At 43.2% G+C, this 27,415-nt stretch overlaps 1 protein-coding gene across 9 annotated transcripts in view; it reads right to left on the bottom strand.

The window, feature by feature from the left end:
* Positions 1-25,100, bottom strand: part of rasal2 (RAS protein activator like 2) — a 52,400-nt gene extending 27,300 nt beyond the window's left edge. For 4 of the 9 annotated variants that reach the window (XM_078934680.1, XM_078934681.1, XM_023965211.2 and 1 more), the window contains exons 1-3: positions 24,443-25,100; positions 1,341-1,468; positions 1,138-1,261 (exon numbers count right to left, since the gene is read on the bottom strand). In XM_078934680.1, the coding sequence (XP_078790806.1) occupies positions 1,138-1,261; positions 1,341-1,468; positions 24,443-24,563 (373 nt within the window). In that variant the 5' untranslated portion in view covers positions 24,564-25,100. Of the gene's footprint in view, positions 1-1,137; positions 1,262-1,340; positions 1,469-13,365; positions 13,917-24,442 lie in introns of those variants that run through there. The other 5 variants (XM_023965210.2, XM_078934677.1, XM_023965208.2 and 2 more) reach the window with 2 other exon arrangements.
* Positions 25,101-27,415: the final 2,315 nt, after the last annotated feature.

Genomic DNA, 27,415 nt, shown 5'->3' on the forward strand with positions numbered 1-27,415 from the left:
TGACCAAACCCACAGCGGCTAAAATGACGCTGCGGCTGCATTCAGAGGACAGGCATGAAAACGAGGACACGCTGATGCCCCCTCACTGCTTTCTCTTTCCATCACTGCACAATCTCAACATGACCCCCACCTGCTGTGGGTAAGAAGCATTAAAAAAGGGAAGGCCAGGAACTACCCAGAACACCCAGAGTCAAGACCTCCGGTCTCAGATCCAAATGATTCCACTGAAGAAGGTCTGCCCCCCCCCCTACAGATCTGGTCCTTGACTGCAACACCCATGGGGGCAGCTGAGGTCAGTCCACCCCCTCCCCCCTCCCTGTGGACGGAGGAACCAGCCAGTCTGTGCACAGAAATCCCCACACATGGCATCTGCATCCAAATGCCTCATTTAATTAATCAGAAGAAAGACGCAGTAATGTCCCCTGTTTGGGACATTTGGACCCCCCCCCCCCCCCCCCCCCATGCCACAAAAAACCACAACTCCACACTAGACAACACAGGGCAAAGAACACAATTTAAAACACAAAGCCCCCACCATGACACATAGAACATTCACACATTAAAATGAATGGGTGTCATGATTCAGCTTTTGGTCCTCCCATCCAAAATGAACAGATCTACTGATGAAAACATCAGCAAATCACTAAAAGAGATGAAAAAAAGCTTAATATAAAGCATTGATAATAAAATATTTCTGTTTTTAAAAAATAATATTTTTGTTTTTACAAGAAAAATGTATATGAATATTTTGAATCTGAGCTGCTGATGGAGGCGTGTCTATCAGCAAAATGAAAAATTATGGGTCCAAATGTCTTTTTCAAGGAGAAACTGGACTTCCTGTGTAGGCGGAGTTTCAGAGATGCTTCCTGCTGACATGCAGGAATCAGAGACAATGACCTACACGTGAGGACAGTGGACAGAGGACATTCAAAGGAGGTCCCCCCCCCCCTCCATTGACTTTGTGTTACATTCAAGAACACAAAGTCAGACACGGCAGAGGCGGCGGCCGTCTGCGGTCGGATCACATCCGCCCTTTTGTTTCTACTGTAATCCCTGCAGACTGATGGCTTTGTGCTCACGCACTTCATGCATGCGCACATGCACACCCATTTGATCCCGTTACATAAGCACTCTCACCCGGCACCATGGCGCCCTCTGTCTGGAACTCTGGGAATGGCCCCTCTGAAGGGACGCTGACGGTTCTACGGAGGCTCCGGGCCCTCGAGGACTCAGCAGGGGGTTCCTGAAGCTCTCCTGCAGCCTGTGAGAAGGGAGAAAGAAAGGGGTTAGAGTGTGCACTGTGGGGTCTGCGGGACGGTACGGGCGAGCCCAGTTCGGACCTCGTCATCTTTTGGGAGCAGGATGAGCTGGCTGTCGGTCAGAACGCACAGCCTCCTCTCCCAGGCAGCGACCTTGGTGTATGGACTCTGACCGCAGGAGAAGTGATGCGCTGGAGGCCCCTTCACATCTGCAGACACACAGAACACACACTGAGTGACACTGGACCCAGACCTACTGTACGAGGTAAACATGACTTGAAGCAACCCCTCCCAAAAATGAGCTTAAATTCTGGAGACAGAACAGTAGATCTAAAGAAAAGATGAACAATGCCAGAAACTTTAATCCCAACATCTGGATTAGATTTAAAAAGGAGAAATCTTAAAAAGTTTAGAGTCAAAAGCATAAAAGAGCTTTCCAAGACAATTGTTAAAAATCTGAAACACAGGTAAAAGTCCACCGAGACTATTTTAACCTTTCATCCTTTCAGAGTCGGTCCTCCTACAGAAACTGCTGCTCTGAGGAACAGCGAGTCCAACAAGTTTGGAAATAATCTGAAATCTGAGTCATGCAGTCACAGATGCAGCTGCAGTTTCTGATGCTGAACTGACATCCATAAAAGCCAGAGCAGTTGTTGAACAGATCAGAATCTCAGAGCTGGGCTGTCTGTGGAACCATGTGGCCTCTGCCAGCACCATACAAAAATCAGAGCTGATCTGGGTCCAAAGTGGAAGCAGGTTTGAACCTAACTAAAGCCCAAAAGCCAAGGATCAGGGCGGTTGTTCCTGTTCATGGACCATAGAGCTAGATCAGGGGTCGGCAACCTGCGACTCCGGAGTCGCATGCGGCTCTTTCCTCCCTGTGCTGCGACTCCCTGTGTTTTCGTTTCTGTGGGAAACTGATCCAAATGGCTCTTTGAGTGGTAAAGGTTGCGATCTGCAGATCACCCCCTCCACTCCAGCAGAGGGAGCCAGAAGACCAAACACAGCGTCCCAACATAGAGGTAGGCCCTATGCATGTCACTGTCTGAGAGCAGAATCAGCAGGGGTCAGGGGTCACACTGGCAATAGAAGAGGGGCTGATGTTCACAAAACTCCTGAAAGGTCTGAGGCTAGGGAGGGGGGAACACACAAAGCACTACACTGTTTGAATGCATGTGTACGCACGTGTGCACGTGTGCATCAATGTGCATCTGAGTCCTTCAGCCGCTGCACAACCCAAACAAAAGCCCGCTCTGTTTGTAAACTGGCATCAGGTTAGCAGACGTTGCTTTCACTGCTCAGAAGTGTGTGGGAGAACTGAGTTTCTGTGTGCCTGTGTACACACTTCACTCAGACACACAAGCAAACAAATCCAAATACAAGCAAACAATTGTCGCCTGGTCTAAGGTTCTGTTTGTGTGTGTTCACATGTGTTTGTGTGCGTGTTCATGTCGGCTTTTGAGTGTGTTTATGTACATGGTTGTGTTTTCACACATATGTTTACATATATTTGTCAGTGCATATCACATAAATCTTTGTGTGGGAATTCACGTTTGTGAGTGTGTGTGTAAGGGTGTTTGTGTGTCCACGTATATGTGTGTCTGTATTTGTCAGTGTATTTTCATGTATGTTTATGGGTCTTTGATTACATACGTGTTTGTGTGTTCACGTATGTTTGTGAATGTTCACACATGTTCCTGAGTTCTCATGTTTGTGTGCACCTGTGTATTCACATGTTTGACCATGTTCATGTATGTTTGTGTTCACATTTTAGTGCGTTCGCATACATGTGAGTGTATTCACACAAGTGTTTGTGTTCACATATTTGCGTGTAAGTGTGTGGATGGGGATGAGTTCACATATATGTTTTTGTCTGAGTTTAAGTTTTTTTATGTGCGTGTATGTTTGCATTTGTCTGTATTTGTGTGAAATTGTTCATTCATGTATGTACTTGTCTGTTCATGTATGAGATTTACTGTGTGTGTTCAAATACTGTGTGTGCTTGTTTGTGGCTACATGTGTGTTTCTGTGTGTGTGTTCATATGTGTATGTGTATGTTCAGATATGTGGTTGCTTGATCATTTAAGTGTTAGTTTGTATTCATGTGAGGAGATTGTGTGTTTATATATGTGTGTTCAGAAGTGTGATTGTGTGTTGACGTACCTGTTTGTGTTTGCCTGTGTGTTCATGCTTGTATGCTCGAGTATGTGTTTGTGGAGGCGTGTGTGTTTTGGTATTACTGAAGTCAAGAGTGTGTGAGAGCAGAAGCAGCTGCAGATATCTGCTTTCAGGTTATTTCTGGATCTCACTAAATCATTGAAGCTGTACACACACACACACACACACAAACGCACGCACTCCCACACAGACAAAACGACACCCCCCCTTTAGCTATCTGATCAGCTGATCTCAGACCTGCAGGATGTGCATGCGTCTCAGAGCGAGCTATCACTCTGAACACACAACACAACAAACTCAACAATCACAAAAATCCCAACAACAAATAAAAAACATTTCAGCATATAGCAAAGACAATAAACAAACACAATACACACCAAAAACACAACAAAGAATTTACAGCACAAACAGAAAAACAATAAATTACAAAAAATACAATCCAATACCAGAAACACAAAAAACTCAAGAAACACAACATGTAACAAACACACAAAAACAACTATTTTGTTTTGCGATTTGAGCTCCTCTGTGAAGAATTTTGTCAACATTTTTATCGCGATGCATCGAGCTCATTTGTGGAGCGGTTCTCATGGTTCTTCTACGGTGTTTACATGAACTAAAGATCACCACAATCAGTTTCCAGGGCTTCCATGGACACACTCATGCACTCAGATGTTAAAAAAGAACAGGGGGAGTGGGGTGGGGGTAGCAACCTCTTCAGTTGCTGGATGTTCCTTCACAGCCTGACCTTCAGCTTAAGCCTGATCTCTGATCCCTGAGTTCTGTCTTGAAGGCAGAAACAGCAGCTTCAGAGTCTGAAGACGCACAAATGCAGAAGTCCTTATTGTGACTGAACGGTCTATTTCTGTGCTTGATGAATCAGAAAAACACGTCTGCCTGAAGTCTGCCTGAAGCTGCTTCAGCCACACCAGCAGACTTAGGTTAGATCAGAAATCAAGCTATCACATTTATGCGTGCATCCTGCAGCTTTAAGATAGCTTCTTATCATTTGCAGCAGTTATTTCTGATTTGTGGTAGCTTCTACTGATTTTCAGCAGCTGCTTTGTATTTATGGCAGCTTGTTCAGATTTACAGCACCTGCTTCTCATTTATGGCCACTTCCCAATTTTTTCTTTAATTACGTAACAAAGAAATGTCTAACAGATGTGACCACTCGATATAACTGACAAACTGCTAGCAAGAGTGCCAGAATGATGTCAGACAAGAAGAAATGTAAACAAGAAAAAATTATAGCTCTACGTTCACACTGGCATGTGACAGTCATTCAAGAATATGCGTTTAGCATATGGTGTTCACACTGGACCAGCAGGGGAGGGCTTCTTCTTTTTGTTTTGCTACTGTTTACTAGCGCAAGTCTGCCACCTACAGTTGGCAGAAGCTTGGTGTGAAATGTCAAAACGGAGAAAATCTCGTGAATGTTATTCCAGGCTTCTTCTTTCACAGCTCTATTCAAATATACTGTATGAAAGACTTGGTGTCATAGAATTCTGGTCGGCACTAGGGCTGCACGATATGAGGAAAACTTGCGATATGCGATATTAGTGATTGCGATAACGATAAATTTGCGGTAAATAAACAAATAGAAAAATAAACAAAAACATCATTCCCATTTCATTGCAACAGTTTAAAAATTATACTCCAAATGACCCTCATCGACATGGGGGACAAACGTCAGGGTGGCTAACCCTGGTCCTCAAGAGCCTCAACCCTGTCTGTTTTCCAATTCTCCCTAGACTTATCGATAATGATAACCAAAATCAGGTGTGTTCAGTCAATCAGGATGTGAAATCACTTGAGTCAGCCAATCAACAGCAAGCTGGTTAAGGAGAGCTGGAAAACAGGCAGGGTTGAGGCTCTTCAGGACCAGGGTTAACATAATAGGCCTCCATCTGATTGGTCAACAATGGGAAGGCGTCCATCGGATTGGTCAAAGCATAAAGGGATTTATTTGATTCGTTAAATGCTTCAAGCTGCTAGAAGATTGTTTTAACACATTTTGGGTTTGCGATTTATTGCGATATTCGCTGTCTTTTGCGATATGCATATTGCAGAGCTGGATATTGCGATAACGATAAATTTGCGGTATATTGTGCAGGCCTAGTCGGCACAAACCGAAATTATTCATTTCTCCTCTATGATCACTTTTCAGATGGTTGGCATTTCCGTGGATTAACTACCAAACCCAAGTCCCTGATTGGTCAAAGTTCAACATTTACAAAATTTATAAAATTGTTTCTAAAGTTAAAGCTAATCAAAGCACGAGACATAAAATTATGCCTCATCATATCAGAAGCTTTTCAGCAGCACAATTTCTCCATTTTAGGTCAAACGCAGCTCTTGTCTCCTGGTCTTGCCTAGTCCTGTTTGAAGTTGATGCCCGGCTCCATGTAGGTCTTGGATGCTTTGGTTAACTTCCTGATAGCATCTTGGCAGTGTCTCATGGGGAATTACATCAATATCTGAAGAGGCTTCAATGCTTCTCTGTTTTATAAGTGTTTCACATTTTTACTGTGTTGTCCATCTAGAGATGAGGCCCGATGTGGTGTGATTCAGGCCACAATGTAGATGGTGTTTTTTTTTTGTCACACTTCCGTTTTCATCATGAATTTCAAAGTTCTAGTCTCCCTTGTAGCACTCTAAATTAGCATAATATTTTCTTTTAATCTAGCACTAAAAGCTGAAGTATATTCCATACAGTAAGGTTATCAATCCTGCTAATCAGCTTAATAAAATGTGCAACAGAGTTATTGTGGAGGTGATCATTTTGTGACCCAGTTATCTTTTTTTTTTTTTTTTTGCTGACTAAAACCTCCATAGAGTATCTATAATCACTTGAGGTGGAACCTTTGGCTAAAGTTAGCTTAGTTGCAGCTTTGTTTGTTATTTTTTTTTTTTTTTTTTAAACCTGAAGTAAGAAATGAACTAAACCCTTCCTGTCAAGAATCTCACCGGAAGCTCAGCATTGAGCCCAGTCTGACATGTCGTTCCATCTGACAGTCGTTCCATCTTCATTCACAGATGGAACGCAACAATGGTGTTGGTGGTTTCACTGAATCACAAAATCCCCCATTGCTGCCAGCTTTCACAGTTTAACTTGTGTTAAAGGCAAGTTTTTAAATACAGTCAGCGTTTGAAGAGAGCGGGAGAACACAGACCAAAGGTGGTTATTTTTCTTTACATGTTCCTGATCCAGGACTTTCCTCCTTCAGCAGAGACACTGTTAAAACCGGCTGTGTTTCGTTTTGAGGTTTTGGGTTTTCCCCCTGTCATCCTCAGTATTTTTAAATGTTTGGTTTTCAGTTCAGTCTTGTCAGGTCACCTGCTTTATCATCTGCTTTGTCATTCATTGGTTGTCATGGTTTAAGTTTGTTTAAGTTTTAGTTATCGAACCTTCATCAGCGCCTGAAACTGACATAAAGAAGTCAACCTGAGGAGGCACAAAGCTGGCAAGTGGGGCAATTTTATTTACCTATATATTCACCTTACACACTTCTGCTGCCATCTGCTCCTGCACTGAAGGATTATGGGAAAACCAGAAGGACAGTCAGAGTGCAAAACCTCAGTCTCCTGTTCAAGGTTTAGGGCTTCACCAGCTCAGTGGTACTTTGTAACCCGCGAACGTCCAAACCCCAGATGTGGAAGGGGCGTCATCAAACCCACACCACCAAGGGCCGGTAAGTGTGGAGGGCCGAGAGCTTTATCAAATATTCATATGTGGGGCCCTCTTTGGGGTCAACAGCATCGTCTGATTCATTCAGATTGACAGGGGCAGCAGAACAGAGACGATTCAGTGAACCCAGGTCTCCATGGTAACCGTACCTAAGAAGGGAGGTGGCTGTAGCCTGACCAACAGAGGGAAGTGTTTGCATATTTTATAGTCTGCCATAATCAGAACAGGAAGCCATCAGCTTCATAAACTATGGTCATCCTGTTTAATTTCAGGGGTTAAACTCCAATGAAAATACTGTTCTTTGTGTTTTTAACGTGTTCTGGTAGTAATTTCTGATAATGGAGGACATGTAGAAGGAAGATTAAGATCTAAATTGAATTTCAGAGGATTTCTTTATTTAAATCGTTATGAATCAGAAACAGAGGAAAAATGTAATTTGTAAAAGAGCTTTTTTGTGATGCAGAAGCTACAATCGGCGGGCCACAATCCCTGCTCCACTCCATTCTGTTGCATTCACTTGTAAACGACTAGATCCATGAACGTCTTTGTTTCCCTCATTCAAGTTGGCGTCTGGCTCAAAGCTAAACAGCTGGATAGCTCCAATATTGCTCACCATTTTTGTTGCACTGTCAATGTCAGGTTGGGGTTGTGAGGGGTTGTAAGCTAGCAGGAGAGTATGCAAACAGATGGGTGCAGGAAGTGGGGGCGGTCCCACCCACAACTCAAGGGGTGAATTTCTATTGAACTACTGCCCCTCTGCAAAAACAATGTCCAAGAAAACAACAGTTCTTTTCTTTATTTTGGCAAAAACTGCATAATTATAGGGCTGGGCGATATGCCCTAAAATCAAATCTCCGATTTTATTTATTTTTTTATTCTATGGGTATCATGTCTTTGGCTATATGCAAAGCGACACTTCGGGGGTTGTTCTCCACCGTGCCCCTTTCCTAGAGATGGGTACCGAGCCCCGGGATTGAACGAGCCCCGGGGCAACATTCTTCAAGACCGCAGTATCCGTCAGATCTGACCTCAACGGTTCTGCTATCGGAACTGGAGAAGTCGAACTAATGAACTAACTATATAAGTATTGTTGAATGAGTATGTGTGTCAGCACGCTGCGTGTGTAACCGTGCAGGCGCGAGAGTGAGTGAGAGCGTGCACAAGTGTTGGGGGTGAGCGGCCAAATGTTGTAGGCAAATGATGCAGCGTGGGGTCTCTTCCTCCTCGTCTGTGGCAGCAAACCCATACCAGTTCCAAACATCAGATGAGTTTATTCCTTTCTTGGGAACAAACTTCCCACTCTCATGGGTAGCTATGCTGTCGCTTGCTGTTTTGTGTGTGCTATGATATTGTTGTTTGTCGCTTGCCATACTGCCGTGTGAAACTAACGCTACGGAAGCTTTGGGGAGCCAAAAATGCGCCGTTACACAAAAACTTGATGTAGTTCTTTTTTAAATCGCCCGTAACAAAAAATTCAAATTAATTCATTCAATCGATTTTTCGCCCAGGCCTACATAATTATAATTAGAGGAACACTGGGAGCCCTTTTACAATAGATCATAAGATGATCGGAGTGGGTCTTTAAACTCTCTGAGTCTTGTATTTTTAACAGGTACACTGTACAAGTGTCTGGAATATTCTTTCATTGGAAGAAAACTCTATAATGAGCAATTTCACAAGAATTTTGCCAATTAATCCATAAACCTAGCAGCATTCAGACACAATAGAAAAATCCACTGTACAGACGTTCCTTCTGCTGTTGTCACTCTAAATAAAAAGGTGTTCTGTTTAAATAGACTAAATGCCGATTAAATATTTTCCCCCCGCTTCCCTGCTTCTAAATCTGATGGATCTTTTTCCCTCTCAACTTTATTACTATTTTTTTTAGACAATTACAATCTCTAACAGTTGTCTGTCCAACACACCTTCTCAGAACTTTAGCTTCTCTGCCTACTCCTAACTCTTCTCCGCTGCCTTTTTCAGCTTTTATTGTCTTTATTTCATGTAGCCGACACGATTTCACCACAAAGTGTTGGACTTGAGGAAGACCCAGTGTTTAGATCAAGATCATTGTCATTTCAATGATGGCTTGTGTTCTCATTACCCGAATGTTTTTGTTATCTGCTCCCGTTAGGAAGTCATTTTGGATCTCCCATGACATCCATTGACTGTAAAAACAATGGACAGCTCAACCCTTCCCTTCTTGTGTTCCCAAATAGGAAGTACCATTGCTTTCTGATACGGCCGCCGCCATGTTGAAACCAGTCGACAGTGATTGGTCCCACTCACTCTGAGTCATCAAATCAATGGCAACATAGATACGATGACTCAGAGTGAGTCGGACCAATCACTGTCGACTGGTTTCAACATGGGGTTGCCCGTATCAGGAAGCAATGATGAGAATTTTGCCACATTTCGCAAGCCGGAGGTAAGGCTTTTTCTGTGGGTGACATCACACCTCGATTTGTCCATTGTTTTCACAGTCTATGATGACATCACATACTCTGGTTGGATGAAGGAAGGACTCTGTTTTTAATTCTATTGGACAGGTCATTTTTTCCAACTATTGAAGCATCAAAGAACAACAGCATCCACAGAAAACGACTAGCTCTGTGCACATGTTTGGTTAGTGTGCATGGGTTTGTGTATCTCTGCAGCAGAATTCATGACTGCTCTCAGTTTGTCTGAGAGTAATCTTTGGAAATATTTTTCTTGACATAAGTCAAAGGTCAGTTTTGACTTCAATTTTTAATTATGCTACATAATCGCTTCCATAGGCCAGAGCCTTCCCTGCTTCTAAATCCAACAGATCTTTTTTCTCTCAACTGTCATTATGAGTTCACCACTACTCCTGACACCGAAGGAAGATCTACTCCTGTCATTCCTGATTTCCACTTAAAGCATCATGTGCCTGTGGATGCACAGAAGGATGACTTCTGATTGGACGACCAAACCAAACTGTTTATATTCATGAGCCTGACAGCGGGGGGGGCTCCACTTTCCCACGGAGATCTGAAAGGTTAATGAGCTCAGGGATCTTTTGTTACAGGCTCTTATTGTGAAGGGTGCATTTACATACAAAAGGAAAACCATTCTCTGCATTTTGTTGCAGCATTCCTAAGACCTTTATAAAAACCTACTAGCTCCACCAGCGCCACCCATGAGACCAGAGCACGACTACAAATCTGAGAGGAATCTAAGAGGAACATAATCCACAGCGGGAACCAGCCACCAAGGCCTCACATACACAGATAACCTGACACACTTACACCACAACACATATGACTCATTCAGCTAAAATTGGGTCAACAAGCACACAAGAGAGTGTCAGTCAGACTCACTCAACATTAACGTCTCCCTTTCATATGAAACTTAAAGCAGGATGATGACTCAGCTCTGCCAGTGTATCCGTTTGGGGGTCTAACATCTGAGACTTCACCATTTTATAAGGAGTCTTCTCCAAATGTGACATGATGTATGTATGAGGAAGTTATAATTCTGTGGGTTTGTAATTCTGTTTCTTTTGGCCATGATGTTCTTAGCCTCCTTGGAATATTCACAAAGTGTTTGCAGGAGTTTCTGGTCACACTGACAAACTGTTTGATTTACAGAGTGTAGTACAGTATAAGAAGTTGCCTGCAGGTACTGATAAACTGTTATGAATTACTCTATGTACTGCGTAAAAAAATGTATATCATATGTACTACAGTAAAAACAACAGTTTACTGCATGTACTACAGTGGAAACTATACCTTCCAGAATGTAATATAGTAGAGATTGTTATTTATTCAATGTAATACAAAGGAATTACTGTTTCTGACATGTAATACAGTAGTAAATTAAACTGTTTAGTGCATGTACTACAGTAAAAGCTAGTTTGCTACATGTTCTACAGTAAAGGTTTGCTTAGTGTATGAAAAAAGATTTTGCTGCAATATAACAGTAAAAACTATTGTAAGTGCATGTATTACAGTAAAAGACCAAACTTCAAGGATTAGGGTTAACTACATGTACTACAAGGAAAACTTATTGTTTACTGTGTGTACCACATTAAAAAAAACTATTCACTGCATGTCCTACAATAAAAACTATTGTTTAGTGCAAATACAGTTGCAAGAAAAAGTATGTGAACCCTTTGGGATTACTTGGATTTCTGTATTAATTTGCTATAAAATATGTTCTGATCTTCATCTAAGTCACATCAACAGATGAACACAGTCTGCTTAAACTTACAACACAAAATAATGTAAGTGTTTAAATGTGCAAGCCCCGAGGCAGATGAATTCTCCAAGAGCTAATTTAAGCTCTTGGAACCAACCTGGAATCCAATCAGTGGGATGAGATTGGATTCGTTGGTTATAACTGCCTTGCCTCATAAACATACAGTTTGGAATTTGCTGCTTTCGAGAAGCATTGCCTGATAAGAACCATGCCTCACACAAAAGAGCTCTCAGAAGATCTACTATCAAGAACTGTTGAGTTGCTTGAAGCTGTAAAAAGGTTACAAAAGTACCTCTATAACCCTTGGTGTCCATGTATCCACGGTAAGATAGACCATCTACAAATAGAGACAGTTCAGCATTGTTGCTGCTCTCCCCTAGATGTGGTTGTCCTGTAAAGATGACTGTGAGAACACAGTGAAGAATCCTCAATGAGGTGAAGAGGCTAAGACTTACAGAAATCTCTGGCACATTGTAATATTTTTGCTGACATATCTACAATAGGAAAAACATTAAACAAAAATGGAGTTAATGGGAGGACACCATAGATGAACCCATTGCTGTCCAAAAAAAAACATTTCTGTACGTTTAAAGTTGGCAAAAGAGCACCTGGATGTTTCCCAGTACTAATGACAAAATATTCAGTGGATTAATGAAACAAAACTTGAGTTGTTTGGAGGGAATACACAGCGATATGTGTGGAGAAAAAAGGGACAGCACACCAACATCAAAACCTCATTCCAACTGTGAAAATGGTGGAGGGAGCATCATGGTTAGGGGCAGCTCTGCTGCCTCAGGGTCTGGACGAATTGCTGCCATCAACGGAAAAATGAATTCCCAAGTTTATCAAACCATTTTGCAGGAAAACTTAAGACCATCTGTTTACCATCCTCAATAGAGGATGGGTGATGCAACAAGACAACAACAACAACCCTAAGCATAGAAGTAAATCAACAACAGAATGGCTTAAACAGAAGAAAATTCTGAAGTGCCCCAGTCAAAGTCCTGATCTCAAGTCGATTGAGATGCTGTGGCTTGACCTCAAGAGAGCAATTCACACCAGACATCCCCAAAATATAACTGAACTGAAACAGTTCTGTTCAGACGAATATGAAGGTCTGATCTCCAACTACAGGAAACGTTTGACTGTAGTTATTGCTACCAAAGGTGGGTCAACCAGTTATTAAATCCAAGGGTTCACATATTATTTCCACCCTACAGTATGAATGTTTACAAATTTTGTTCAATAAAAACACTTTTACATGTTTTGTGTTGTATTCGTTTAAGCAGAATGTGTTTATCTGGAGATGTGACTTAGATGAAGATCAGAAGATATATGAAAAATTCATGCAGACATCCAAAAGGACAAAAATATTACACAGAAAATCAATGCTAATGGTGTGAACTAAAATAAAAACAAGAGTCTTTTTTAATTACTACAGTAACAAAGTACCATACAACGATAAAACCATTGTGTACTGCATGGACTAAAGTAAAAATATATACATTACTGCAATTACTACAATTAAAAATAACAAAACCTGAATAAACTACAGTAAAAACTATAGAAAAAGATGTGGTAAAACTGCTTGTTTTCTGGGGGATAACTGCTCTTTGTGCACGTCTGAGCATGAATTATTGATTGGAAACGTGAGGAGTAGATTCAGGACGACAGCCTGACAAGTTGGACTCGCATCACAGAGACGTGGAAGTCACAGATGATGGCAAGGTCTGAGCTGGAAGAACTCATGGTGGAGAACAGGATAAACCACTGACGAGCGGAGTAAGGGGGAAGGGGAATAATGATGCAGACAAAACATGATGAGGTCTGCAGGGGAAGCTGTGTGCCTCAGTCAGCAGCTTCATGGTGGAAGAAACCTCTTAATATCCAAACAAAAGACCTAGAGCAAACAGAAAACCCAACTCCCTGACAACATGATGGTGGAGGTTTAATGCCATGGGTGACATATCTGTAACTTGCAAACACACAAACAACAAGGCAGATGAGCTCTCCTACCCGAACCCCCTTCCTCTGCGTTTGCTCCATCCCTCAGGACTCTGTTAATTTGGCGGGACATCAAGCTGACCAAGCCACTGAAGGTCAGTGCTTTCCGCCGGGAGCTCTCAGGTTCAGCGGGTCCGGGCTCTGAAAGAGACCGAATGAACCTAGGTAGAGAGCCCGGCCCAGTCTGATTATGGGTCTGCTCCGGACCCTTGCTATGGTCCAGCTGGTTGCGTGGATTCGTTTTACGGGTGGATGTCCTCCACTCATACTGGTCCAGTGGGCGCTCAGAAGTCGGCTGGGAGCCAAGCCTCCGCAAAGGTTTCCAACGAGTTTGCAAGTGGTACTGAAGGTGCCCCTGAACCGGGCTTGTACGGATCCTGGAGGGAGTTTCACTCCCACTCATGGTCCAGCTGTTACAGGCTTCGGTAAAAAATATGGCTGACTGCTGTGCCTCAGGAGGATGGTACTACTCCTGGAGCCGGGTTCTGGTTCAAGTTCCATGGCGAGGAGCCGTCGGGTCAAACTCGTGCTGGCGCCTCTCCGTTTCTCATCAGGCTGTGACTGTCTTCCTGACAGGAAATCAGCTCTTCTTCAGACCGGCCAATAAGGTGCCAGCAGTCAGTTGACTGTGGTTTCCTGCTGAAGCTCTGAGAGGAGCGTGCTGGCGCCGCTCCAGGTCACATGACTTTGTGGTCTCTGCAGACATATGTGATGATGCAGTTCTTACTTCCTGCTCAAGCCTTCTAAACTTCGACTCCAGCCTGGAGTTGAAGTTTGGACCTCCAGCCTGGACAGGTCCGATACCAGATCCCGGCCCCAAATCTGAGTGGACAAACCAATTGAAACTGTCCAACCCCTTGTGATTCTTCCATCTCCTCACCACAGCTACAGATGTTCCCGTCCGTCAGACTTTTTTCCTGTCTCTGAATGGCGGCGCCAGGTTACCAAAGTTTGTTTCTGTTTGCGCGTTCGTCCATTCAGCTGCTTACAGCTTAAACCAAGTTGTGGTTCAGTAACATGCACACAACTAAAGCTGATAAGTTCTGCGACTCACGAAGACACTCCTTCATACAGAGCAGCAGCTAATTCAAAACCTCGATCAAGTAGGGAGGGGCCAGACTACATAAAAACAACAATAGATCTATTCAAATAAATAAACACATTTATTTGTGGGGAAAAAAATTATTGGTGCTTCCAAAGTTTTGACTTCCTGATTTCTCTGTCAATGTTCTTCAAAGACCATTCATCAAAATAACGCGCACTTTATCCTAAAGCTCATTTCCACGTTCTGTGTTTTTCTGAAATCCAAAGTGAACCCAATCCCTGCAGATGCTAGCCAGGCTGGTGTCCACGGCAACACCACATGTAGGTCAGAGCTAAAAGGGGGAGGGGGGGGGGGGGGGGGTTGAGAAATCCCAGAAGATGCCAAGTTGTCCAGGCTTACCCAGTCCAAAGCAATGAGGGAAGGAAGAAATGTGGGTGTCATGGAGGATTAAATCCTCCTTCATGTCTGGCCCTCCGGCAGCATTTCCCGGAGCCCCTCATGATTGCATCCTCCTCATCCCCGACCTCACTCAGTAGCAAGTCCTCCTCATCCGTGAACCTCCAGAAATTGTTTCCTTCTTATTCCTGACCCCTCAGAGTTGTTCCCTCCTCAACACCAACCACCCAAGAAATAGTTCCTCTAGGCCTGGGCGAAAAATCAATTGAATTCATTCATTCAAATTTGTTATTACAGGTAATTTAAAAAATAACTAAATCAAGTTTTTGTGTAATGGGGCATTTCTGGCCCCCTAGAGCTTCCATAGCGTTAGTTTCACACAGTGGTATAGCAAGCGACAAACAACAACCTCATAGCACACACAAAACAGCAAGCGACAGCATGGCTACCGGTGAGAGTGGGATGCCTGTTCCCAAGAAAGGAATAAAATCATCTGTTTGGAACTGGTATGGGTTTACTGCCACAGATGTGGAGGAAGAGACCCCACACTGCAACATTTGCCTAAAGCCCATCGCTGTCAAAGGCAGCAGCACCACAAACCTATTCCAACACCTGGGGGAAACCTTTCATTACTGTTCTCCTTCCCTCCGTAACTCCAAACATGAACGCGCGCCCCCAACACTTGTGCACGCTCTCACTCGCTCTTGCAGCACGCTGACACACATATCAGTCATTCCACAACACCTATATAGTTAGTTCATTAGTTAGATAGTTAGCAGTTAGTTGTTACTGCTATTTGTTAATAAAGAATAGTGCGTTGTAATTATTACTTGTACCGGTATTCATTTGCGATTTGGATTCTCATCCTTCTGTGTGGTCACATGACTCCACTGGTTCCTGTTTCCCTGCACCTCCATGGATACTTGACCCGCTCTGGGGAGATCAGGTGATAGAGGACCGCAGCTCTGGGGATCACCTTCACCTGCTTCTCCAATGACATCCACCAGCTGGAATCTAACCTGAAACTTGGAATTCCACGCATTTTCTGGCTGTGAGCCCGGACATTCCTGAAACTGGAAGTCACCGGAAGGAAACAACAGGGGAAGAACGGGGAGGAAGTCGAGGAGCGCCTGGAATTCAAAACATCTCTGACTTAATCTCGGATAAATCCTGGAGTTCAGTGAATTCTTGCAGCTTCAGTAACATCCAACCACAGAAATACAGGAGCATTCCTGCTTCAGATTCGAGGATCTTCCTGCTCCCTCCTTTTCCCTGTTTTGATCCCCCATCAAAGACCCAAACAGCTGCCACTCCTTGACCTTTACAGCCACTTCCTGTCAAGCTCCTTCATCTCTTCCTCTTCTTCAGCTGTCAAACTTAAACTTCTAGCAGTCTGACAATAAAAACTCTGCTTGTTTATCACATATTCCAAGTTGATATGACTTTTCCTGGTTACGTCAAGGTAGAAAGGAAATTTGGTTTTCTTCCCCAGAGAAAAAGGCGGACTTTTGGACAAAAGTGGGAAGTCCAGGTAGGATACACTGTCAAAAAGCAGAGTGCAATTGTAACCGGATAGGAGCTAAAACTAGGAGTGGGCGGATCGATCCGAGTATCAATGGTATTGATACCAAGATGAAGTATTGACACTAGCGTGATGAGATCGATACTTTTGATACTTTCCTTGCAGTTTTTCTTTAATAACGTGCAGTAAGGAGCTTGAATTTACTTACAAAGTTCATGAGAGTGCTGTGTCTATCTGTCTGCAGTGTTGCTCAGATTGGGCAAAAAATGCCCAATCTGAGCAACACTGGTTTTGTCCGAATTCCTTCACTACAGACTACAAAGTGCACTAGAGCACAAGCGCATTCCCCATTCTGTAGTGCTGTCCAAATCTACAATTCCCAAACCGAGTGCCCTAGAAATTTCCCAGAAGTCTCGGCGAAAAACCAGAGCGAATCAATGCTCACTTGATTGGCGAATATAGACCAGAACGCATTGCGTCTACACAATTTTTGCCAAAAAAAATGTATTTAAATGTATTTTTTAATAAACCATAAACGTTTTTATCTTTAGTAGACAGTGGACTCATAAATAATCATTGTAAAACGCTCATATCAATTAGATTTAACATCACATCCGCCGTTTAAAACAAATAAAAAAGTAGTGAGCATGGTGTCCGAATTGCTCTTAAAATTCAGGGCACGATGTCATGCAGCACTATAAAGTTTTTTTTAGTAGTTAGGGGTTAGGGAATTCGAACATAGCCACTGTCTGTGTAAATAGCAAGCTCCGCCCTTGTTGCTGCTTACACCTTGCCCCTCCCCTCCTTCCCTTATCAGAGAGCGGAGAGAGTCATCAGAGAGCCTCATATTTTTACGCAATGGCAGGATTTTATGTTGTGTTGTTTATATTTTTAGATTTACTCAAACCACCAAAGAGCGTAAGTGTCTGCAGCTCACCCAGCAGTCAAATGCGGGGAACACATTTCACACTCCTAGGCGAGTGACCACTACTGAGACTTTACCTTACCTTTATCACAGTTTTTCTTTTGTTCACTTTTTTTTTTTTACTACTGACTTTATATTTTATTACTGACTTTTTTAGGAAATTATGTTTGTGGTGTTGTTTTTTCCTTTTTCTGTTTGTAACATGTTTGCTTTTTTAAATTTGCACTGTTTTCTTCTTCCTAACCATGTGTTGTGCCATCATTACTATAGATGTTTATATTTGATGTATTTGATTGTTGTAATTAGTTAACAAGCAGTTACCAAAAGTCTCTGTCCTGTGTTTTATTATACATTTAATGAACAAAAAGTGGTGTATTTCCCAAACTATTATATAACCAAACATTTCAAAAAAAAGTATGGTATCAGTAGGGCTGGGCGATATGGCCTAAGAATAAAATCTCCGATTTTATTTTTTTTTATTCGATTTCCGATCCCCCCCCCCCCCCACCCTACTTAAGGAAAGCAATAAGTACAAACAGCAAACAAGTTCAAGCAAATGTTGCTTTTATTTAATCAAACCCAAGACAAATGTAACCCCCATTTCTGGGATGAACAATAAATAAATGAACACACTCTTGGAATCAAAGTTAAGTATAAGATTTTTCTTCTTACTCCCTTTTTAGACTTGTGTTTAAATAATTTTGTCTTGTTTTATATAATTTTTGTCTTGTTTTTGTCTAATTTCGTCATTCTAAACTTGTTTTCACTTATCCAAAATAAAAAGGTTACTTCCTTACTTAAAGTCCCAGCTGTGTTTGAGTCACACTTTGTAGTCTAGACTAAAAGGAGACAAACATTCACCTTAAGAGTAGCATCATTTTCTAAAGGATTAACAATACAGCTCATATCTGGGGTCTAAGGTTTTAATTAAATTAATAAACCCCGTCTTCTCCACGGAGATGATGATGAAGCAGCAGAAGTCACGATCAACACCCCCCTCGCGACCGCCTCCTCCGAAAACAAAATCCTACGGCGGCCGCGTCGCAAATGAATATATCGGTCAAAGTAATAATTACAATGCAGTAACAACTAACTAACTAAATATACAGGCGTTGTAGAATCAGTATCATCATGTGTGTGTCAGGGCGCGTGCGCGTTTAAGAGGACTGAGCGCGTGCCACGCGAGCGCGCGTGAGAGCCTTTGACTCCGATGGGCTTTAGGCAGCGTGGGTCTATTCCTCCACGTCTGTGGCAGTAAACCCAGACCAGTTCCAAACAACAGATGATTTTATTCCTTTCTTGGGAACATACTTCTAAGTGTCACCAGTAGCCATGCTGTCGCCAGCTGCTTCGTGTGTCGATTGTCGCGTGTCGCCGTGTGACACTAAAGGCCTGTTCACACCGGGACGAATTTCGCCCGTGCGATATTCGCCGATGTTTAACGCCTCATGACTAAACAGATGGCACCAATGTGAGTGTGCACACCGACGCGAAAAAACGCCACGCGTCAAAGCGTCACTTTTTAAAATACGCCTCGGGTTCGTTTTTTTGGTTCGATGCGCCGCGTCGAAAACCATACGACCAATGAGAATGGCGCTTTTGAACAGCGAAGAAGATAGACGCTAAGTAGCGTCTACACTGCCGCGAAGAAATAATGACAGACATTCTAAAATATCCCCGAACCAAGCACCAGTTGGAGCTACTGGTGCCGGAAATATTCATGTTTTCTTTGTTTGATTCTGACAAGCGCGTAAATACTTGCTCTCTTCTTCTGAGCGAAAAGCGACTTTAAGAAGCGTAAAGTTGTGCAGCGCCACCTTGTGTACAGGAGTATTTCTGTTTTATATTAAGCGCCATCTAATGTCAGGGAATGAAATTGCATGTTCACTCGGCTCATCGTCAGTGAAAATCGCCTGGGTGTGAACACAAAAAACGTGGCGAAAAACGCTGGCGAATAACGCCTGGCGAATATTCGTCCCGGTGTGTACGGGCCCCAACGCTACGGAAGCTCTGGGGAGCCAAAAATGCGCCACATAAAAACTCGATTTAGTTATTTTTGAAATCGCCCCTAACAAAAAATTCGAATTAATTCATTTGATCGATTTATCGCCCAGGCCTAGGTATCAGTATCTGTGAGACTAGCCCTGTAATTACATGGTTTTGGATCGACACCCATATTCCCAGTATCGCCCACCCCTAGCTCAAACCCGTGACTTTTTGGATGGTAAACCACTGATTCCCAGTCAGGAGCAAGACATTTTACAAAAGTCCCAGAAAATAAAATTTGCAATTATAAAATCAATGCTGCTAAAGAAAAAGACCTAAAATAACTAATTTCCTTCTCCTGTTTTCTTCTGCAGACTTTTAATGGCATCTCTGGTAACAGACTCTTGTATGTCTCAGATCAAGCTGCGAGGATTAAAAATGTACTGCTCCATCAGACGGCACTTGGTCCAGCTCTGCTCTCTATCTCCTAGAAAAACCAGGAAAGATGGAGGCATCCGTCGGTGGGTGATCCACTTCCACCACAAGTACAGGATGCTCATTTCAGGGGACGGGAAGTCAATCAGGACCGCACACAGCACCGCATTTCACCCCAATTAGAGACACACTTCTGAGCTGAGGAAATCTTTGAAAACTAGAAACATCCAGTTAAAAAAACCTGAATGACCAAAAGTCTATAAAAACAATAGCAGAAAAGGATTTATAATGTGACCAATGGGGATTTGGTTCGGGGGCGTGATGCGGTATATAAGGAGAACAGGTGTGTGTGTGGGATGCAACACTTGTCCGTTTCCGGTTTTGCGGTGTGTCGTGGGGTTGCTGTTTATGGCATTTGTTTGTTTGTTTTCACATTCATTTATATATAGCGTGTTTAATGTTTCACCTGTTTCTTTAAATATATTGGTGTATGTCACATTATTGTATGTCATCATCTTTTGGTTGCAGTACTGCTGCTTTGGTCTGACAATATAAAAATAAAAGGGCTTGAAGCTTTCCATTGTCTTCGCTCTCGTTTCTGCCGTCGTGGCACGCACCTGCGGAGGAACCGGCTCCAATATCAATGCATCAAATTCTACAAATCAGCCACTTAAAAGCAGTATAAAAGCTGGGGGCGGAGTTCAGATTTGTTTCCTTTGTGCCCGTTTTGTGTTAAACATTTAGGTCTGCTGCTCGTTCATGAGCATCGTGCATGAGCATATCATGCCCAAGCATCACGTGCAAGAGTGTGACGAGCTCAAGAGTAAACACATCAAATGGAAAATCCAACTCTGAAAGAGAAGTTCATCTGCTGGAAAAACCCAAAAGTGTACCGCAGATATCAGTTCAGTTCAGCTTGAAGACAATCCAAAAAGAATCCAGATGTTAATCAAAAACAAACGAATCCAGGCAACTTTCAAAATAAAGCACCAAATGGGAGACACACACACACACACACACCAAGAGAGAAGAGTCCAGCAGCAGGAGAGCTGAAGGAAGCTGGAAAGGAACAAACAAGTCAGAAAGAGGACGAGTGACTTTTCCACTCCTGAAATAGTAGGCTCCCTGTTTTGGAGGCAGACACTGGGAGGGGGACATCCTGCTTCAACACCACTCATCCTGACAAGGAGCTTCCATTTCCTCCCTGATCTGCCTCCATTGTCCTGAAGACCAAACACTGAGCTCAACCTGGCCCCTGTCCACACAAAAAAACATGGTTTTCTGACTGACGTGGTTGAGAGCCAGAGTCTGGTTTAACACTGGTACTTTGGATACAGATTGCCAGAGCACTGACCCTTAGCTCCTAAAGCTGGTTCCTAACTGACAGAGTCTGTATATAAACTTTCAGTGTCACTAAAGCCAAAGGTGGTCTGTAGAGGACACCCAGTGTTTCTTAGCATTGGGAACATCATCTGATGATTTGTTGAAAACCGAACCTAAAACCATGGTAAGATAAATACAGAGAAAAAATTAGCAGCCAGTTTCCAACCCAATGGATCAGCTGTATCATACATTTGAAAACATTTCATGAACACAGCAATAAAGGACTTTATTTCGACAGTGCCAGAGAACCTTTCTTCTATTGCAGTAATCATTGGTGGCTGTTAAACTCACTAGACTCCAGGAGGCTGGAGGGTGGTACTACTATTTCATTCATAAGCATTCTCCACTTTTGAAGTTTTACCCCCAGTGTTTACATTCTTTTGACTACCATAACTCTTCTAACATTTATGCAGTTAACATAGTTCCAGCAGCTTCTGAAGCTGAGAAAAGCAGCTTTGCGCTGATATGCAACACTTTACATGCAAAGCTGCTTTTCTCCGTGTCAGAATCAGCTGATTCACGTTAATCGTGCAAACAGTTCCAGTACGTCAAAGAGTGTGTTATTTAGGTGTCGCCAGCAACATCTCCGGTATTAAAGGGTTTTAGATGATGTACTGCTTTGGCACTGAGTTTGTGTGCCGGTGTGTGTGAATGTATGTGTGAGAAATAAACACCTACATGTACCGACCATCAAGGCACCAACACTAACACAGAACCAACACTGGTTCCTTCTTGGTAGGAAAACATTAACACAGAGCATTTCTGTACCTAAACACCTCATGAGCACACAAGCACTTCGCAAAGTCACCCACCACTGTGACAGCTGGACACCCCCAAACACACACAAACACACAGGGAGAGCAGTTTTACCTGAGCAGCACTCAGAAACACACATTTTGAGTTATGCTCTAAATGCAACATTCTGTTCATTGGTACTGCAATCAACCACCATGTTTGTGGTCAGTAAACGCCTCATGCATGTAGCAGGGAGGGGTTTTGAGTTGGTCAGTTAATACATTGTACTTAAACACCATCCAGCTTCCACAGTCAGGGGGCTGCTGGACCCCACCCAGCTGCTGTGGAGCAAAGGCAGGGTACACTCTGAATAGGTCGCTACTCTGTTGCAGGGTTACACAACCACACACACACACTCATATTCACACTTGAGGGCAATTTAGAGACACCATAAAAACTATGAAACATGTGGTTGGTCTGTATGAGGAAGACGGAGTGCCCGCAGAAAACCCACACATGCAAGAAGAGAACATGCTAAGTCCACACAGAGAGGTCCCTGCTGGGAATTGAACCAGGCCTTCTCGTGCTTTTTTTTTCTTAAAACAAAGTCCTGGAGGAGAGCTGCTGAAAAAATGAGTTTTTTCTCTAACAGTGAATGCCTCACGCAAACAGCAGAGTTCTCAGATTTTCTTTGTACTCATATAACGCATTGCTTTTGCAGAACTAGTGTCTGCCTTTGCTGGTGCTGTTCCATCACACTGCTATTTAGAAGTAGAATCCAAAACATTTGGTAAAAGAGTATGATAACGATATCATTACCATTAGTACAGGTGTGACCATTGCCCTCTGCCCCTGAATGCAGCACTGTTGGATGGGATGGAGGGATGTGACCTTTAACTGTACATAAAAACTGGACCAAGTTAGTGTGACGTAACCCATACAATATGGCTCACTTCTGCCTCTAACCAAATTAAGTCAAAACAGTGGCCATTTTTTCCACAATATGGACATCGCCGTGGACGACGTCAGTAAGCAGCGACTGGTCTAAAATCTCTCAATCAAGTGTTTTGAAAGTTTATCATAGGGAGAAGCAGGCACCACCTACTTTTATTGAGACATCTGATTGGTCGGTTTATTACTTGAATATCTGGCACTACATAAAAACATTTCACCAAAAAAAACAAGATTATCAAGAACATGTCAAAAAAGGTATCAAAGCAACAACGGTTATTCTGACAAATAGAATGAGTAATAGCTGTTCATTTCATAACAGAAGTCTATAGGATTCTGGTACTTTTTGTTTGAAATGCAGGGGTGGGGGGTTAAAGGGTCTCACTCAGTCTAGTTCTCATTAGGGTTTTGGTTAGATTCATGATTCATTTTAACAATTCCATTCATATCATAATCTGTGCTTGCCGCTATGAGTCAATATTCAGTCAATATTGGTTCATTTGGAACGATCCGATTCACTGACCATGAAATGAATCCAGGACATTTTTAGCCAAAATGTCCACCAGTTCGACTCAGGGAAAATCTCCTGAAAATTAACAGATTCCAGTGCCCTAGTGTCAATGAGCAACCTGCAGGTGTCAAAAGAATGGGCAGACGGCTGGTTCTAAACGCAGCAGGTTTATTAGCTCAGATAAAAGTTCACAAAGCTAAACCAGGATCAAGCAGGCAGGAGTCAATAACAGGTATGAGAGCATCAGAAGAGACACAGGTAGTCAGGATCCAGGCAAGAGTCGGGGCAGGAGGCAGGCAGAAACAAAATATTAAATATATTAGGTCAGTATATAACACTCAGTAATGAAGGCAGAGTAACACGAACAATATTTCTCACTGAGTGAGGCTCAGTGAAGTGCTTAAGTGTACTGTGAGTGATTTGCAAATTAGAGTCAGGTGTGTGGCATCCAGGAACTGCACGCTGGGGTTGTTGGGAGATGTAGTGCATTCTGTACTCTGGAGACGGTTCTGCTGGGTCAGGGGGCGGAGTTACTTTACTGGCATGCTGGGTTTTGGGTGTACACAAAGGTGAAGCGTCTGCCCTGGGACAGGGAGATCGTGGGTTCGAAGTCACAATTGGATCAAACCAAAAACGTTCTCTATCAGTGGTTGGACTGGGGGGCTTAAACCACCAAATGGGACTGCAGCTCACTGCTCTCTGAGGAGAAGTCAAATACAGAGAATAGAGGCCCACAGTCAGGTTCTGTTCCGGCTGGGAGAAATGCTCCTGCGGAGTGTGGAACTGAACTTGATTTTTATGGTTTCTTGAAGACAGGAAGCTAGAGGTGTCTGCTTTCACCTGTGTGTCCTGAACGCACCACAACCACAGTACCAGAGCCTCAGATTCCAGGTCCCAGCCAGGACCCCCAGACTCATTCATCAGTCCGCTTCTTTTAACCGAACTCTCCAGTTTCGTGGAACCGTTGAAATATCAATAAAGTTTTGGCCATCAAATATTTTTCTGAAGTTTTGAAAAACATAAAAAAGTTCCGAAGTAGAAAAGCATCCGACGTTCATCAGCAAGTTCTTCAGGACCAACAACAGAACCGGACCGAAGTTGTCTGACGAATTTAAGAGCCTGATCAGATCCGATGGGAGTAAACTTTTAGAAATCCCATCCCGACGCCCCCCGGCCCCCCACCGGTCCACTTCGTCTTACCGTAAACTCGGAGCCAACCCTGAAGCTGGGTCGCCGCGTCCCCCAGGATCTGGTCCAGCAACGGGTCCACGAGGCTCAGTCCGCCGCGCAGGGACTCCACGTCGGCCGCCTCGGAGTCCATGTCAGGGAAAAAGTGGGAGAAGCCCCCCAGCAGAGTTCGTTATAATCCGGGAAAGTAAAGTTTAGGAGTTCGGCGGGGGGGGGGCGGAAAGTGTCCGGATGATCCGTCATGGGACACTTTAGTCACTCCGACCGCCCCACTGGTCTCAGCTAGCCGTTAGCCGCGGCGGCAGCAGCCGGCGGCGGTCCGGCAGACCGGCGGGCTCCGCCTCATTGTCCCGGGTTACCGGAAACGTGCCAAATCTCCTTTAAACCAGAGTCTGGGACAAGCAACGGCTCCTTTTTCCCTCTGCCACCCTCAAACATCCACCGAAGCGCCGCTGGGAATGAGCGGAGGCACGCGGCGGCTGAGGGCTCCTCGGCGGACTGACTGTCTCAGTCTCTGCCCCTGCTGCGGTCACCGCTTTGCCGCTCGGCCGCGCGCTCATGCCCCGCGGCGAGAGCGCGCGGGGAAGTTTTTCTGATAATGAGGAAACGAACTCTATAAAACAAGAGAGAGAAAAACTGAAACTTTGGAGGGAAAACAAAAATATGCTGCGTCGCTTTAACAAAAGTTTGGTGAAAAGTGATTCCAGCCTCCATCCTGTAATTACGACCAATTATTGACACAGAGCATCTGTTACGGTCATATTGCACGTGACAGTTAACGTGATGTCATCGTATAAGATAAACAGACATAATTCACGTGTGGCAGTAGTACGGAGCTCTATAGACGACATAAAAAATCCGTCCCCCAAATTAATCATTTGTAGCCACAAATTGGCACTTTGTGTACTCAAGTTTTTGTTTTTGTATCATCACTTGCTACTACTAATTTGTGGCCTAAAAATGTTAACATGAGTGTACAAAATACTAATTTGTGTGCAAAAAAAATTATCATGTGTGTCCAGAAAATACTCATTTGTGCACAAACAAATGCTAATCTGTGCACACAACAAACTAATTTGTGGCCACAAATGATTAATTTGAGAGAACAATTGTATTTGTTAAACATGCTGCATAGGTTAATAGGTTACTCTAACTGTCCTTAGGTATGAGTGTAAATAGGTGTGTGATTTGTGGCCCTGCAACAGACTGGCGATCTGTCAAGGATGTCCCCTGCCTTCGCCCACAAGTGGCCTGGATAGGCTCCAGCAGCCCCGTGACCCCAAAAGGGACAAAACGGTCTTAGAAGATGAATGAATTTTATTTATTTATTTGTACGTCATGACAAGGGTTCCATGGTAATGCAGTGTTTGCGTAAGTAAATATTTAAAAAAGTGCTTTCATGATCAGATCTTCTGAAAACCTTCAAACATGAAGACATTTAGTTTACCGACAGTATTAATCTTCTCTTTGAAATCACTGGTTGGCTCTGACGCTCACACAGTCCTTGCTGTCGGGAATCTTTAGGAACATGGCGTCATGGATCAGGTCTATTCAGAGGTTTGTCTGAGTTTGCATCTTGATGAAGATCGCTCCTCATACTCACAGGAAAAAGCCATGACAGAGGTCTTTGAGAAAGCGTGACAAGCACGTGGAACGTTTCTGTGCATGTTTGAACTGCGTCCATGTGATAATGAAGATAGAGCAGATGTTTCTAAGATAACATGCTTGGTGTTTTCCTTGAGCTGCTGATGGAAGGTGCAGGCAGCGACTGAGACGTTCAGCGGGAACGTTGAGTTTCCAAATCTGCATTTATGTGATGATCAGAGCTGAGAACATCATTGGTTTGCTCCTTCAGTCCTGTTCATCATCTACAGATCAGCAGCTTCATTTCAAGAAGACAGATTCAATAGAATCTGATTGTGTGGAGTCTTCTTGTGAAAGTCCGTAGAAGTCTTTTTGTTGATGAATAACTTCCTCCTTCAGAAAAGGAAGCCACCAGATCACCCAGGTGGAGCTACAAAGTTCTACTAACATCAGATAGAAGACCATCTGCAGCAGATCAGTCCTGCAGGTTTGTTGGGAAATGTCAGACAAATACGTGATGAAGAGGAGAGCAGAGAGTTTGTTGATGGGAACACGTTCCAGTCCTCCTTCCTGGACGATCTTCTATCTTTCTGTGGGTTTGGCATGCAGCTTTCTCTTTCATCAGTCACGTGAAGAGAGCGCACCCTGCAGGCATGAAGGAGTACTGCCCTACAGCTAGGGTTGTGTATCTTTCCCTCTTTCATTGATCCATACATGGTCCATGAATTGATATATGAAGGTTTAACTAATTTTGTGGTGATGCCACGCAGTCCGATTCTTTTACCGAAATCCATACAATATAGACATTTATTATTCATTTGGCATTTAAAACTAAAAATGAATTATTATTATAAGCGACAGAAAGGAAATGTCTTTAAGATAACAGCTTCAAACATTAAAACCCTACATTTTGGTCCTTTCGACTGTTTATGGTTAAATAAAAAGTGTGTCATATTAATGTATTCAGTTGCAGGGGTGTGCAAAATTGTTTTCATAATGTTTAGTGCAGACAACACTAGTCCCTCCATGTGGTTCGCCTTCAGTCCATCGTCATTGACCAGACTTGTTCGAAGCAAGCTTGTGATTGGATGTCTTTTAGTTTGCATCACATTTACATAAAAAGGCAAAGACAGTGGAGAGACAACAGGAAGAGGAACTGACAAAGTTTGACAGAAACAGATAACTTGTGTCTTAATCAACTTTATACCTGACATATTCTTGTTGTTTTCAACCAATACTGCTGTCACTTCCAGTGTTAATTATTCTTTAATGCCATTTCTGGTAGTCTTGAAATGTATGGTTTTTATATGCACATTTCCTAATGGAATGCATGTGGACCAGGATCCAACTGTGGTTCTGATTCGGCTGTCCTTGTGAGAATCTGGCTGAAATAAAGTTCAA

This window comes from Oryzias latipes, chromosome 17, assembly GCF_053564925.1.
Source record: "Oryzias latipes strain Hd-rR chromosome 17, Olatipes_Hd-rR_3.1".
NCBI classification, from domain to species: Eukaryota; Metazoa; Chordata; class Actinopteri; order Beloniformes; family Adrianichthyidae; genus Oryzias; species Oryzias latipes.